Below are 16,481 nucleotides of genomic sequence, written 5' to 3'. Positions count from 1 at the left end.
AAAATATACACAGCTTAGTGTGCTTCGATTTTGCCTCATCAAGTTGGAAGATGGGAAAAGAACAAAATGACAACAAAAACCATATAGGAAAGAACTTTAAAAACTCATATAAGTGTGAGGAATTCTTTACTATTAATAATATTACTAATGCTGCCATGTCATGCTTATAAAAGAAGAATGGCAAAGCTGACCTCTCCAGTCACGGGTAATTCATATCCTGTTTTCAAACATATTTGTGTCTGGCTTATATTTTTTGAATGCATCGACAGTAGAGCAATGCACGCAAAACGGCAAGAAGAGTTTCATCACGAAAGTTTCTGCTTGGAACATGTGTGGGAGAATATGGTTATTGGGAGCAGGCTTTTTTATAAAAGCCTATAAAAAAAAAAGTGGCTGAAATGACTAAGGAAACATAAAATGATATTTACATATACACACATACACATACACATATATATATTTAAGATTCATCCATTTATTTGAGAGAGAGAGAGAGTGTATATGCAAGCCTGAGTGGGAGGGGGAGAGGGAGAAGCTCAAGCAGACTTCGTTGCTGAGCTCAGAGTCTGACACGTGTCTGACACGGGGCTTGATCCTACTGCTGTGAGATCATGACCTGAGCCGAAACCAAGAATCAGAGGCTCAACCAACTGCACCACCTGGGCATGCCCATAAAATGATATTTTATAAACCCTGGAATGAGGAGAAATTTATGGAATAATTTGGCTTTGTTCAAATCCATCATAACACTTTCATAATTTATCCATAATTATGTACATGTTGGTAGATTTAACTTTCCCATCATAGGTACATCTGAGTTGTCACATGGTGGAAAGATACTAGGAACAGATGAAGCAGATTTACTTCAAATTGTAGTCAGTAATAATGAATGACACTTCCTGGACATCTATGACGCACTAGGTACTATGCTAAGTACACTACTTGCGTTATCTCATTTAATCCACACAATAAGATTTACCTTGTGAGGTAAGTGTTGTCATCCCCAGTCTACAAACGAGAAAAACTGAGTAACTTGCTGAAGGTCATAGAGCTAATAAATGGTACAGTGCCTTCAAACACAGCTATGACTGATTCCAGAGAACTAAGCTATGCTGGATATCTTTTTTTTTTTTTTTAAAGATTTTATTTATTTATTTGAGAGAGAGAGAGACACACACATGGTGTGAGAGAGAACACAAGAGGGGTCGAGGGAGAGGGAGAAGCAGGCTTCCCGCTGAGCAGGGAGCCTGATGTGGGGCTTGACCCCAGTACTCTGGGATCATGATCTGGGCCGAAGGCAGACAGTTAACGACTGAGCCACCCAGGCGCCCCTGGATATCTCTTTACTGCAATTGAACCATGATCATAACAAGGTCATAATTTCTTTTTTAAGTACTTCTTGAATCCCAAATTTAATGGTTGAAAGTGGTCAAAGTACTTTCCAATATTCTGAATACCATGCAAGAGTTTGAAAATCAGGACTGACAACTTTATGAACTTAAATACAACTTACACGATCTTCTCAAGAAGGCAATTTAGCAATATGTATAAGAGCCTTTAAATAACAAGTGTGGCTTTTGACTCAATTCCATTTCCAGGAACGAGTCCTGAGGAAATCACCCATGATACAGACGAAAAAAGAAAAACAAAGATGTTGCTATAAAAGAACAAAAGTTGAGAAATATGCTAATTGTTTAGTCAGAAGAAGCTGATTAAGAAAATCACAGCACATTTATATGATGGAATCCTATGCAACCAATAAAATCATGCTGTGTGCTGTCAAAAAATATCAGCACGGCTACAAGTTCATCCTTAAATGGGACAGGGGCACATGGGTGGCTCAGTTGGTTAAGTGTCTGACTCTTGATTTCAGCTCAGGCTGTGATGTCAGGGTCCTGGGATCAAGCCCTGCATCGGGCTCCAGGCTTGTCGTGAAGTCTGCTTGAGATTCTCTCCCTCTGCCCCTCCCCTGCTTGTACACACGTTCTCTCTCTAAATAAACAAATCTTAAAAAAAAAAAAAGTGAAAAAGACAAGCTACAGGAGTATGTTTAATATGATACCTTTTTTTTTTTTGGTTTGTTTCATAAACTTAAATACATGCACAAAACATAGTGGATGGGATATACCAAAAAATTCGCAAAGGTCCTCTATGTGGCTTTACTGTACTTCTAAAAGTCTATTTATGTTACACACACCATTTCATGCCTTCCGTAACTTAAAAGTGCACACTAACAATCCGACAAATTGTATTCATTTTAAGGGAAATACAACACAAATCAGAAAAAACAGCAAAATTATTGACCTACCCTGATGATCTCAACGGTCCTTGGTCCCATATCTGTGCCTACAAATAAGGAAGCAACACAATTAACTTTTTAAAATACAGAGATAATACAGCTAGGATTTCATATTCTCCTATAAAAATATTATCCTTTAAAAAAATGGTATCATTTTCTAGGCCTTCCAAGACAGAATATGAACAGGTATCACATACTTTCTCAAAATCCAAACCGGTAACCATTGATGCGGGGCTATTTTAAAGAGGCCCTCTGTTTGAGGTAGATGTGGTCATAACCACGTGGTGTGACAGAAGCTGATGGGGGTACCAGGAGCTGCCGGGGATACGGTGCCTAACTGGCTTGGGGGATGGGCTATCTCTGTGTCACTGTACATTTTCCCGCCTTGATCAAAGACAACCCTCTCCTCAAGGAAAGGCTTAAAAAAGACTCCTTGCCCTGCCCCACCCGCAATGGTATATGCGCTTTGACCTTCCTCAAGTGACCCGTCATTTGAAATTTTTCTCTTTGGGAAATGGTTTTCCTTTCTGAAGTAGTTTAGATTTCCGCTTTCCTGGTTTTCATGTGATTTGTGCACAGTTAAAGGCACATTCCCAAAATGAGTCTCTACGGCTTTCCTTCCTTTAGAACAGGCTTTTCATCAAGCTTGGGGCGTAGGTGGACATGTTAGAAGATTTCAACGTATCTGAATTGAGGGTGAAGAAATTGTTTTTTAAAAATATTAATACTTTAAAAAATCGGGTCACAGCTTCTGCTGGATGTGTGTCCAAGTCATACCTGAACTTTTGGGGGAAGGATCTGTAGCTCTTTTTGTGCCGACCAAGTTCTGCAGGCTGGTGATGACAGGAGCCAGGGAGGGAGGGAAGCTGCTATGTGTGCTCTGCTGGCTTCCCTGGAAAGAAACCCCACCGTCAGCTGTGCTCACACACTGACTTGGTCTTAAAAATTCACACTTAGTATTTTAATTACAAAGTAGCCATAACCATGTGCAGAAAATTCTGTAGAGGCTAAAAAAGAAAACAGAAGTGACCCTTCCTTACACTCTCTTACCACTCTAACCCAATCCCATTTGACATTTTTCCATTGCCTTCCCCCTTATATGAGCTTTTATATATGGTTTCAATCATCAAGATAGAAAACATGCAATAATTTAAGCTTTTCTTACTCCCCATGAAATCAAAAAACATTTTCCTAGGTTGTTGTTATGTACTGTTGATATATGATCAGTTAATGGCACTGTGTGTCATTTGGGGCTGCAGTCAACATTTATTACCTTATTACCCAAATTACATGATCTATTTTGCTAAAACAAGTATCATAAAATCTTGACCAACAGAAACTTTCTCCTTAGTTGTAGGAGAAAGCAGCAAATATCAAGGGAATACCTTGTCTTAGGAGTGGGTTAAATTTTTTTTCTCAAAGATTTTCCTGGAGTCAGTGGTAATGGAGCCCAATCTGTTATACTTCCATTATTGTCCTTTTATTCATTTAAATAAATATTTGAGGTCTACACTGTATAGTCATGTATGGCTAGTAGCTATTCAATGAGAATCACATACACACTGGAGGACCTTTCCAATGCAGAAAATAATGTAACTCCCCCACCCAAAAAGTAACCAATAATGAATAAAGAATGTTTTCTACAAAATTATCAAGGTTATGCCTAATTGCCTCAAAATTTTAAGCTAAACCTAAGATCACAATTATAATCTGATAAACTATAATTTGATCCAATTCCTTAGTTCTATGATGTATAGTTATTTAATATTTTAATTCCCTAAGCATGAAAATACTCAAACATAAAGAAAAGGTGAATTATATAGTTGACATTCATATGCATGCCACCTAGATTCCACAATCAATATTTTGCTGGATTTTCTTTATCACATATTCATTCATCTATTCATCATTTTTTAAAAAATTCATTTCAAAGTAAGTTACAGAAATCATACACTTCATAATGGATATATATATTTAAAGGAGTGTTTACTATATTTTTGATTTAAATCAATAGTGCTATAAAAATATTCAGAATTTAGGGAGTATAGCATATTATAACTTTTGCCTAAAAAAAAATCTTAGAACAATGTGTTTGCCATGGCCTTTATAAATATGAAGTGTTCCCTCAGTTATCTGAGGAAAATATTTCTCAAGTGCTCTTCCATGACACACTTTCCTCTGCAGAGTAAAGACACTCTTTTCTGGTTGGTGGGAAAAGACATTTAAAAAAAAAAAGAGGCTTGGTGGCCCCAAGAATAGAAGATCTCTCTTAATGAACCCACTTTCTCCAGGCCAAGTCAACAAATTATAATTCTCCTTGGCCCTCAAAAGAAGACATTGATCTCCCCATCTTATAATTGCCCAGAAAAAAATCTGTGCCCCTAGAGGGTCTGAAGGTGGAAATGCCTGGGAACGGGATCCTCTTTTTCTCCAGTCAGGTCAGGGGGTGGTCTTCAGCTTGTGATAATGGAGGACATTTCCTTTTCACAGTTGGCTATGAGCCTTCTTTCAATTAGCCAAATATCACTGCAGACTCTCATATCATCTCAGCCAAAATTTTAAGGACAAAGTAAGGATAAAACATATTTACTGTTTTTTAAAAAGTGGAATTAAACTTCTGCCCCCTAATGTAAAAATTCTGTGCCAGAAGGTTAGATAAGTGTTTGATACTTTGTCTTAGGTTTCCAAAATAGGACAGCTCACATTTATAGATCAGCTAAATGGTGATGATGGTTTTATTGACATTTAATAATAGAGCTTCTAAATTTGTCAGCTCTGTATTTAACCTGAGTGTGAACTTTATTAACCACTGAGACATTCTTACACATGTTCCTCAAGGACAGAAATCTAGTTCTACCTACTACCTCACCCTTCAGTTCAAACTTTTCTTAAAATAGTGGGATTCTTTGTATCCCTCTCTGCTTTTGCATATGTCGTTCCATCTGTCTGGGATGGCTTCTTCCTCTTTTCAACCTATCAAACTCCTTGTGCAGTGAGATCCAACGGAGCCTCCCCTGTGGCACCCTCCCATATGCTCCAAAGAAGAAAAATCTTATTGCCAGTATTGTTCAGTCTGAATTCTGACCTGCGTACAACAAGGCTTTAGTGGAATCCTCAACAAGTGGGTCTTCCACTGAGGAAGACGCTGAGACAACTATTTTTGCAACTGAAGTTCCCACTGTTGATACAAGTCTGCTCAGAATCATTATCAACCATTTGCTCCTGGAGTCGCAATGCGACACTGGGTCTGAGTACACATGGTATTTGCTGCTCATTGTGGAGGCCAGAAATGAAAGAGAAAATATATTCTAAGCTTAATATGATGTTTACTGGGTTTCACTTTTTTGAAGATTCTCTAAAACAAGATAGCTAGCCTGGGATCCTAGCTGAACAATGGTATTTTTCTTTATCCGTTTTCTAGTGGAGCAAAGGAAGCAGTTCATAGCATTCCAGAAGCTTCTGTGTGCTAACCACAAACTCAGAACGACTTCTGAACAAAGGCCTCGGAGAGGCTTTAAGTTTAAGGCAGCCAGGGAGGGGACCAAAACTCATGCTGTTAACCTCAGAACAAAGGCCCATCTATAACCCACAAAGGAGGCGGAGGTCACATGTTAAGTTTCTACAGCTTCATTAAGTACCAAATGGGACACATAGTCTACCATCTTGATTTTGTCAGCCATCGTAATGAAAACAAAACAAAACCCCCAAAACTTTGAAATATACTTTGTTAAAAAAAAATGTGGCACTTACATCAGCCTTGCAAATAAACATAAGATGTTTGCTAACCTACAAAATATCACCCATTAAGGCCTCCCTCTCAGAAGAGAACCCCCCACACTTTGCTCTCTTAGGAATATGCCATTAATTGCCCTCAGCATGTGTGAGTGGCTATTCACAAGTTAACTTTATAGCGATATTTAATTGAATGAATAGAACAATGTTGTGCTAATGAAGGTCAAATTGCCACCAGATGTTGCTTCTTTCTTTTTTTTTTTTTAAGTAAACACAGCTGTGTACATGCATGCATGGGCAATACAGAACTACTAGTGGACGAGAAAAGTGGTTCTAAGGAAACACTGGCAGGCAATAAAGAAGAGAAAAATCTAGGGATTAACGAATATTAATGAATTTCTATTCCACATTTCACTTTTATTTCAAACACATTAAAATGCACTGAACGTGGTCTTGCGAATATGCTGTCTAGTACACATTCTTTCCAATCATTTATGAAATGGGGGGCTTTCTCCCAGTGGGGATAGGTGAGTGAGTCAGTCTGACAGGAAGCCATCAACAACCTGACTGTTCTGTGAGGTCTTCCTCGAGGAGGTCCAGGAACCAGCTCGGAGTCTTCCAATCTCTAGCTGCACCAGCCCCTGTGCACACTTGGGAAGACAAGAAAAGAGGTGAAAAACAGCATTTATATTCTAAATTATCATGGCAGAGAGTCCACTCATCTCTGCACCAAGAATTGTAAATGGGTGATGAAAGCAAGAGGAAAAAAGGAAATTCGGTAAGCAAAAAAATCACACAAAATAACAAAAATTCATCAACTTTGTGGTATTCATCTCATGACTTCATGAGTTCTTTAAACATGGTAAGAGGATTACATTTCAATTCTCCTCTTCCTTCTCCCTTCTGATGAAAGTATTCATGAGCAGTGAAATAATTAAGAAAAAGTAGTGAAAGGAGCACAAAAATCATAGAGATAATCTACAAATAACACATTCTCTCATAAGTCATAACTGCTGACTATACTTGGAAATCAGGATTTTAAAATAAACAAGGTTCATTTGTCTTTGCAAAAACTTCCACAGCTATTTATGAAAGAGTATAAGATGCAGCTGGTTATAGGTGAATGGAAATTTACAAGAATTTTTATTAATCAGTTTCCTCCAAGGGAGGCAGCGCCCATGTGGCAGAGGCACTCGGAAGGGAATTCTGAACCCAGCCCCTCTGCAACTTCAGTGAGAAACAGCGTGGGTGGTGGGAAACCCACTCGAGCAGATCCTTGTCATCTTGGACTTCCTGCTCTACTTTTTCAAACTTCATTTGTGAAACAGGAGTTGGTCTGGATAAGACTGGATAGTCTTTAATGGTCCCTCAAGCAATAAAAGCTGAATGGTATATTCATGACAATACCGCTTTAGAGAGAGAAGGATGAATTTTTTGATTCCAGGAGAACTTATCCCATCTAATGCATCTAGAGGGTAATTGTGGGTACTTGGTTTCTCACAAATATAAAAACTAGCTTAGAAATCCCCAAAGAGGTTTCTCGTCAATCCTGTTAGTCAACGTAACAGCCTTCTTGTAAAGCTACTTATGATGGGTTAAAATAATCAGAGATTAGATCTCTGTGAAAACCAGGGTTAGCATAAAGTCGAACCCATTTTATAACCAAGCTAGATGAGACTGGTTCCCTCTGGATGTCAGATATACCAGCCGGGCAGACAGCACCCTGAGGACTCACCTTGAGGACAGTGGCCACTGTCTCCTGTGAGGCATTTCTCATGTCCTCCCCATTCACAGATAAGATCTGATCTCCCTGAATCAATCTCCTATCAAGGTCTGCAGCTCCACCTTTCACGATGTCAGAAATAAACACTCCGCTTCCATTTCTGTGAATACCACAAAGCAGTGGGTAATGGCATAATTTAGTACTTCTGAGCAAATCTGAGATTATGGACATTCTATACAGTTTCACTAAATCCTAAAGCTTGGAATAAGGGTCCTACAAAGCCATCTCATCCAGTAATATCACTGACTTCCAAAATGATAAACCTCAGAGTGCTTGCCCTTTAAATAGTTTATAACTATTTATGCTGCCTACTGTAATACTCATTTTTATTGGCCCAAGGGCATCATTTCTGCAAGAGGATAATCTTAGTGAAATGAAATGAAAATCCACTTTAAAAAGCAGAGTTAAGTACTCTTAAAATGTACAAGTTATTTCCTTATAGATCAGCTCAATTATTAGCATCTGATCTGTTCTGGTTTCTCACTCTTTATTCCTTCCCTTATTATGGTTATAATTATCTTTACTTGTTTGAGGAGTAAATAAATGTATGTCTCAAAATTCAAGAGGTTAAAAAGTGGAGAAAGAGGTTGAAAAGTCTCCCCCTCACTTCTGTTCCCCAGTCCTCAAGTTCCTTTTTCAGAGGTAACCAGTATGTTACCTTCTTCTTGTGTATCTCCAAGAGATACTCTGTGTATACATCAGCAAATGCGTGTACGTATAGCACATATGTGTGTGAAGAGATATACACACACATATTCTCCTCCAGAGTTTTTTCTTCCAGTTTTATTTTCTTTATCTTTTTCACTTGATACACCTTGGAACTGGTCTTCATGAGCACCTGGGGCTTCCTCATTGTTTTTTAGGGCTATATACTATTCTACAGATGTTCCTCAATTTCACGATAACTAAACTATTGATAAAAAATATACAAGTTATTGTCATTCACTAGCTATTGTAAACAATGTGCAATGGATACAATATCTACAAGCATACCATTAGAATACACTTCTAGTCATGGAATTGCTAAGTCAAAGAATTACGAATCGTGAGAGTTTGTATACCTGACCTTTCACAATGGAACTTTCTGGGCTCAGGAATGTGACTGTTCCTTAAAAACTCAATCTGAAATACTAGTGCTGTATGAAGACTGTTTCATCAATCCAATACAACACAAGAAAGTAAGACACATTCCTCTAAGTGGAATCTCCCCGAGCATATCTATGTGTCACAACCAGCAAGCAAACTTCAACATGGGCTCTGTCAGGTGCTCTGCACCCAGGTGTGCCTCGAGTTTATTGAGAAATAGGAGTCTCAGCTTTTTTGATTTATAATGCATTTTCAGAGTGATGATTTAATGGTGCTGAAGAATGAGATCATGACAGCACAGTACTTGGCACAAAATCAGTGCTCTCAAAAACTGTCACTGATATTTTTATTTTAATAATGGTTTGGGCTGCTGGAAAAAAGCACTAGGCTAGCCATCCGAGGTCTGGGAGGGCACAAGGCATAATATATAAAAAAACAACTTCAATTCTTCCTAAGAAGATGGCTGATAACCATTTAAGGCCACATTGGGATGTCACTTGGAAACCCTGCAGCCCTGTTGGAATAAATACACACTAAATATCGAAAACCAGTAAACCATGGAAGCTGGAATTGCAGTTTCAAGATTTACTTACTTCTCTAATCTACTACTATTACTCTATAATGCCCATCATATGGGTAAGCAGCCCAGACTTCAAAAGAAAAGCCTAGCCAACAGGATCTACCTACGTTTTTGTTGCAAGTTATTCTTTTGGGGACAACTTTCTTAATGAAAACTACTCTCATGAAAAATTTACATTTGTCTCTCAACTACATCTACTCAGCTAATTTTTGAAACTCACCAACTAATGGTAGTTAACATAGCATGAAATTCACATGGTACTCCATGGCAGAGCAATTTTCTTAACCCAAGACTGTATAAACCTCTCTCTTGATATTTGCTGTTTCTCGGGTATGGTGTCTCTAATTCACCCTAAGGGACTCCAAGGTGAAAAAATCTTTTTGACTCTGTTCTTATTCTATATGGGAGCAAATACAGTCTGGGTTGATTGGGCTTTGAGTTCTATCTTCATATGACACATGCTTTCCCGGTTAAGATCTTGCGTAGGTTAAGGTCACTGTAATATTTAAATAGGTTCATTTTATAAACCATATTATTAGTTTACACAAAACTTTATCTGCTGGTGTTTGTAGGCTCCCTAGGGCTCCGGGGGGACAGGCCAATCTGTCCTAACTTGTATTTACTTACCGTTTCCCAACAATGCTCAGACCCAGTCCTCGGCCAGCCTTTTTCTGCAGATCCACCGGGAAAATCTCCAAGTTCTCCTCATCCCTGTAGTGTGCCTCATCTCTATACACCACCAGTCGCACCTTCTGGGGGGTCTGCCTCAGGGCTGTGATGGCTTCTTCATGGCTGGCGCTCCTCAGGTCAATCCCATTAACCTGGAACAACGGGCATCTGAGACGGGCTGTTGACCGCAGAGGCCTCTATGGCTGCTCTGTCTGCTGAGCTCCTTAATCCAACCAGTGAAAAACCTCTAGAAATTTCCAGCCATTTCTGAGGCACACAGGCAGTGACTACTAGTGGTAGTAGCTGCTTCACGTGCAAGGGAGGTTAACCCTTATACTTCCCCCAACCCCCAAAAAGCTTAGTACACACAATAATGCAATTTTGCATAGCTGTGAACTTTATTATGGGATCAACGTGGTTGGGGAGGGAGGGCGAGAGGGAGCAGGAGGGGTGCAAGGGGCTGACTGGCTCATTTAACTGAGGTTGAAAGGGAAATCAACATTAGTGTTTGGTCAGCATTTTTAGACTCAGTTTGCTTATTGAATTTGACATTCTCACTCTTAATTGCAAACATCACGACTTTAGAATAAGTAGGAAGGAAATGAGAGATTTTCAACAGCGTCAAAAGCCCCTTGAGGTACACTCTTCTGAACCTGGATCTGAGTGGGCACAAATAGGACCATGAGTTAGAGACAAGCTATACTGGCAACAGCACTGAATAAGGCCATGGCTCTGCTTCTGGCAAATCATGCGACTGTAGACAAGCCGTGTCACCTCTTGTAAGCCTCTGCTTCCTTGTTGGCTACACGGGGATCATAGCCAACTTATTTTTTTTCCTTAACAAATGTTTGTGTAGTGCTTGTGAATCAACCCTTTATAAATATTTACTCATTTAATCCCTATATTAACTCTCCGAAATAGGTCCCATTACCATTTTACAGATGAGGACGGTAAGACATGGAGAGGCTAAGAGACTTGACCAAGGTNTCCTTAACAAATGTTTGTGTAGTGCTTGTGAATCAAGCCTTTATAAATATTTACTCATTTAATCCCTATATTAACTCTCTGAAATAGGTCCCATTACCATTTTACAGATGAGGACGGTAAGACATGGAGAGGCTAAGAGACTTGACCAAGGTTACACAGCGAGCAGATGGGCGAGTCATAGTTTGAATCCAGACTGTGTTCCCACCCTTAGTCTCTACACCATTCTGCCTCACCTTCCTCTCAGAATGAGTTCCTGGAGCCCCTGCCACAGAGACTCAAGGTGTGCTGTGGATTAGTGGATTTAACACAAGGGAGAGACTGAGGGACAGAATGGCCGAGCACTCAAAGGAAGGGAGTCATGGGTCACTCCCTCAAGGTCACAGCTAGGAAACAAGCCAAACAAAGGGAAGAACAGGCCCAGGTCACGGCCAGGGGGATGGCAGAATGGATGAGTTCCCCCACAATGCCGGTTCCACTCCACATTCTAGTCATTCCCTGTGTGTCTTGGGCAGGTCAGGCTTATCTCTGGTCCTCCCATCCTTCATCTGTCCAGTGAGGCACTGGTTTCAGGCTTCCCCAGTGCTAACATTCCAAAGATGAATGACTCGCGGCATGAAGAATGGTTACAGAGAAGGGAGAAGAGAGCAATGAGCCCTTCTCGGAGAAGGTGAGTTTGAGCTATTATTTAAAGCTAATTCTATGAGCCAGAAAAATGTTTGAAAAGCCTAATTTTCAAGGTGCTTTTTTCTTTTCTGCTATATCTTGGGTTTGTGTTCTCACTTAGATTAATTACATCCAGCATAATAGTGGTTAAGGGGTGCCTGGCTGGCTCAGTGGGTAGAGCATGCAACTCTTATCTCAGGGTTGTGAGTTCAAGCCCCATGTTGGGCTTGGAGCTTACTTAAAAAAAAAAATTGAAGGGCGCCTGGGTGGCTCAGTCGTTAAGCATCTGCCTTTGGCTCAGGGCGTGATCCCGGCATTCTGGGATCGAGCCCCACATCAGGCTCCTCTGCTGGGAACCTGCTTCTTCCTCTCCCACTCCCCCTGCTTGTGTTCCCTCTCTCGCTGGCTGTCTTTCTCTCTCTGTCAAATAAATAAATAAATAAATAAATAAAATCTTTAAAAAAAAATTGAAAAAACCAAAAAACAGTGGTTAAGCATGGGTTTTGGATACAGATGGGCTTCAATTTGAGCTCTGAATCTAACTTACTCTGTGAAACCTCATGTACATTACTTAAGCTTCAACTGTGTCCTCTATGATTGGAGACAGTATCTACTTAGTGTTGTGAGGATTAAGTGAAATAACCCTCTCAGACATTCGGACAGGACTTGGCCCGCAGTTAAGCTCAGCGTAAGTTAGAAGTCGGTAATTTACGGGGGATTGAAGTAACCCTCAGGACTGTTTTCTGTCGGTGCCAGCATCCACTGATACTTCGGGCCCATGCTGCATTCTCACTGTTTGAGAGGTAAATCCATAGAACAAAGGGGAAAACAGTGTCTTTAGAAAATGTGGTCTGAGCTGATTATTTTCCCGTATTCCAATAGATGGCACACAAGACCACTTCTGTTACTCCACTGCAACATAGTTACTTCACGGATTGAAGGTGAATTCTTTTAAGCCTCTAAAATACCTTTTGAAAGGCCCTAACAATTATACTTCCAATAAAAAGCACTGTCATGAAACTAATATTATAAAAGCAATTTATATTAAATTCCAGGATTACGATGCCTGCTCAAATCCAAGTGATCTGCTCCAAGTTCATAGTTTTCATTTCCTCCTCTGCTTATCAAGAGGCACCACTAAATGCACCAGTAATCATAAGAGAAATATTGCTGTGTAGCTTGAATATTGTGGAGTGATGTATTACCTTAAGTGCCTTACTTAATATGCACTATAATGCATTATTTAGAGCATCGATTGCACGGGTGGTAATAGCAGGGCTCCCTATTTGAGACAAAGCCATAGGAGGCCCCAGTTGTCAATGGATGTGTACCACATCTCTTGGGTAGGACGAGGAAGTGGGTGAACCACTGCTTTAGAAGGCAAGAATAACCAAACTAGGTAGCAGTTCCTCGCTATTTTAGTTCAGGCATTAGCCCTCTACTCTTTCTGCTCCCACATGCACAAAAATAGAAGAGGATGATGGAAGTAGGAGTAGGGTTAGATGAGGGACTTACGTTTGTTTGTTTGGTTTTTTTTTAGGAAGAGCAAACGTGCGTGTGCATGGGATGGTGGGGAGAGGTAGAATCTTAAGCAGGCACCATGCCCAGCGCAGAGCCCAATGCAGGGCTCGATCTCACAACCCTGAGATCATGACCTGAGCAAAATCAAGTCTGATACTTAACCGACTGAGCCACCCAGATGCCCTGAGGGACTGACTTTAAAAACAGAATCAGAAAGAAGGCAGTCCATGATAATTATGGAATAATTAATCTTGCTGTGCTAAAACATTATTGGACTATATCTTTGCAAGCAAAATCTGGCTTGTCTCAGTTGTTGTTGTTGTTATTTTTTTAAGTAGTCTCTACACTCAACTTGGGGCTCAAACCCACAGCCCCAAGATTAAGAGTCGTGTGCTCTACTGACTGAGCCAGCCAGGTGCCCCATGGCTTGTCCTAATTTTAACATGAGGATAGAATTAAAACCCTGAAAGGCCAGCTGCCAATGCAGAGGACTCTTATAAGCAGAAAGGCCACTGTCTGGAAAGCACTGGTTAGAGTTCTCTGGTTTCATGGTCTTGAAATATACCACCAAAGCTGGCCTGTCTTCTTAAGGCAAACCTGCAGGCCACAGGCTGATTATGCATCATTATGCATCTATACACATCGACCACAACTAGAACAAGTCCAAATGTGGGGCCTGAGTTGCTTAGAAAAGAAACATGTCAACTTGACCAAACAGTTATTTCTTAACTAAACACACCATATGCTCTTGTGGACTAGACACTACATGGGGTAAAAGAACAGCCTGTCCTGACCACAGTGTTACATTATGTCCTGGTCATCTTTAATGAGAAGTTTAGACCATCCGTCCATATTGGGTATTATAATTCAGTTGCTTTCTTCATGTTAACCTGTCCCGAGTGTTCCCTTGTATGTGAACATGCTTTACGGAAGACAGCAGCTACAACTGAGGTCTATCCAATACAAATAGATACAGCTTTAAAAAACTTTCTTTTAAGAAAGTTTTTTATTGAGGTATAACTATTATGAAATAAACTATATTTAAAGTGCACAATTTATACTGTGAATTTATGTGATTTAAACCTATGCAACCATCACCATAATCAAGGAAATGCACATATTAGATTTTGTTTCAAGTGACCATTATAGAATAATTCATGGGCTTACAGATCACATAAGTATCTAGGCATGTATGCATCTGTACTATTGAATATTCAATCTATTTATTTTACAGAGCCAATTACAATAACACCAGTTAATTAGAAAACCTAGGGAGGAAAAAACCCTCAAAACTTCTGACCACTAAAAAACAGTGCTGTATGCTAAAGCAGTCAAGCCAATTCCCAAAGAGGTCTCGCTTATTTTTCTAACCTCATACACTTGCGTCTTAATGAATGTACTGGGAATATGTCCTAATCCAATGATGAGGCACAGTAAAAGTCTGCAGAGAAACCCTGAATTTAATTTGCAATAAGGCCTCTCCTTTAACTCCTTCTTGCCTATATTTTCTGCCCTTAATTATATCTGTGGTTTCATCTTGGGAGGCAGACTTGAACCACCAAAGGGAAAATAAAATTCTATGATGTCATTCATAATGTGCTGTATTAAAGTTGCAAAGCAAAAATGCACATGCCCACCATAAAATGTTAACTATTCAATTAAATTCATCCAATGAAAGAAATAAATGTTGCCTAAAGGTTTCACACCATCAAAAAAGGTCTTTCGTTCCACCTACCAGAATGCCTGGCACTGACCTGCCACTCATCCGTTCCCTAGTTTAGACACTGCCTGCCTTGGCATTTTTTAAAAGGCTTTAATGCCTTTGCTAATTGAGAGTCCATTTGAAAGAGGCAAGCTAACCATTTCAAATTATTAATAAGTACCATGTACGACCTAAAGGACAAGATTCTACATTTTCATCAACTAGAAAACAGAAGAGGAAAGGCATGGACCTCCACTTTACTTACAGATTTACTAGGAGTACGAAAACGATACTTAAAACTGCAATAAAAGTCTCTACAACATCAGGTGTGCATGTTTATGCATATGTGTCTGTATGTCTGTTTGTTTAGGAGAGAATTCAGACAGGTATAATGGAGGTGCAAAATGTCGACTTGCAAAACTGTACACTCTCATTTGATATTAAGATTCTAGAACTATTAGAACTACAGAACTTGCATTGAAAAAAAGTTTTCACAGATTTAGACAGATAATCTGCCATGATTCTGATGACAGTTATTCAATGTACATTAAAAAAAGAAAAAAGTAAGGTCCATGTTTTGCTAAATGGCAGAGAAGCAAGGATACAGTTGAGTACAAGACAGTGAGTAAATAGTGGATCAAGATCAGGAAAGGAGGGGCGCCTGGGTGGCTCAGCGGTTAAGCGTCTGCCTTCGGCTCAGGGCGTGATCCCGGCGTTCTGGGATCAAGCCCCACATCAGGCTCCTCTGCTATGAGCCTGCTTCTTCCTCTCCCACTCCCCCTGCGTGTGTTCCCTCTCTCGCTGGCTATCTCTATCTCTGTCGAATAAATAAAAATAAAATCTTAAAAAAAAAAAAAGATCAGGAAAGGAATTGTATTTGCTAGTATTTTTTAAAATTAATTAATTAATTAATTACATTACTTTTAAAAAATTTTTATTTATTTTTTAAAGAAGGCTGGGAGGGACAGAGAGAGAATCTTAAGCAGGAACAGGCTTTATGCTTAGCGGGGCTCAATCTCAACCCTGAGATCATGACCTGAGCCAAAATCAAGAGTCGGACAGTGAACCAACTGAGCCATTCAGGTGCCCCTGTATTTGCTAGTAGTAAATAAAATGCATAGTCCCATACCTCTAATATCTGGTCACCAGCCCAAAGTCTTCCATCTCTGGCTGCTGCTCCTTCTTCATAGACTTCGTGTATAACTATAGCATCCTATAAAAAACAAATTCTTATTAATTTTCAACAACCATAAATGCTTCCTTACACAAACAACCAAACCATAGGCAGCAACCCATAATTTGCTCTTCGCTAATAATGTCATATTTTATTTGACCTGAAGGTAAACAAAACACACAGTTATGATACATTCAGAGGTGTAATTAATTTTTCCTAGGTTTATTATTTCATTCCTTTAGGACTGGCTTTGCCTAATATTTCAAGTTAAACTTCCCCCATGTG

The 16,481-nt window shown here is 39.6% G+C and overlaps 1 protein-coding gene across 8 annotated transcripts in view; it reads right to left on the bottom strand.

The window, feature by feature from the left end:
- Positions 1-16,481, bottom strand: part of PATJ (PATJ crumbs cell polarity complex component) — a 341,090-nt gene that overhangs the window by 29,515 nt on the left and 295,094 nt on the right. For all 8 annotated transcript variants that reach the window (XR_004623211.1, XM_034653499.1, XM_034653506.1 and 5 more), the window contains 6 exons: positions 16,152-16,235; positions 10,108-10,301; positions 7,767-7,914; positions 6,595-6,681; positions 3,077-3,191; positions 2,309-2,346 (listed from right to left, as the gene is read on the bottom strand). Coding sequence is in view for 7 of the 8 variants with exons in the window: in XM_034653499.1 (XP_034509390.1) it covers positions 2,309-2,346; positions 3,077-3,191; positions 6,595-6,681; positions 7,767-7,914; positions 10,108-10,301; positions 16,152-16,235 (666 nt within the window). In the remaining variant the exon portion in view is untranslated. The remainder of the gene's footprint in view (positions 1-2,308; positions 2,347-3,076; positions 3,192-6,594; positions 6,682-7,766; positions 7,915-10,107; positions 10,302-16,151; positions 16,236-16,481) is intronic.

This window comes from Ailuropoda melanoleuca, chromosome 2 (assembly GCF_002007445.2).
Source record: "Ailuropoda melanoleuca isolate Jingjing chromosome 2, ASM200744v2, whole genome shotgun sequence".
NCBI classification, from domain to species: domain Eukaryota; kingdom Metazoa; phylum Chordata; class Mammalia; order Carnivora; family Ursidae; genus Ailuropoda; species Ailuropoda melanoleuca.
Note: the sequence above shows the minus strand (reverse complement) of the source record. Positions and strands in the feature narration are given on the sequence as shown.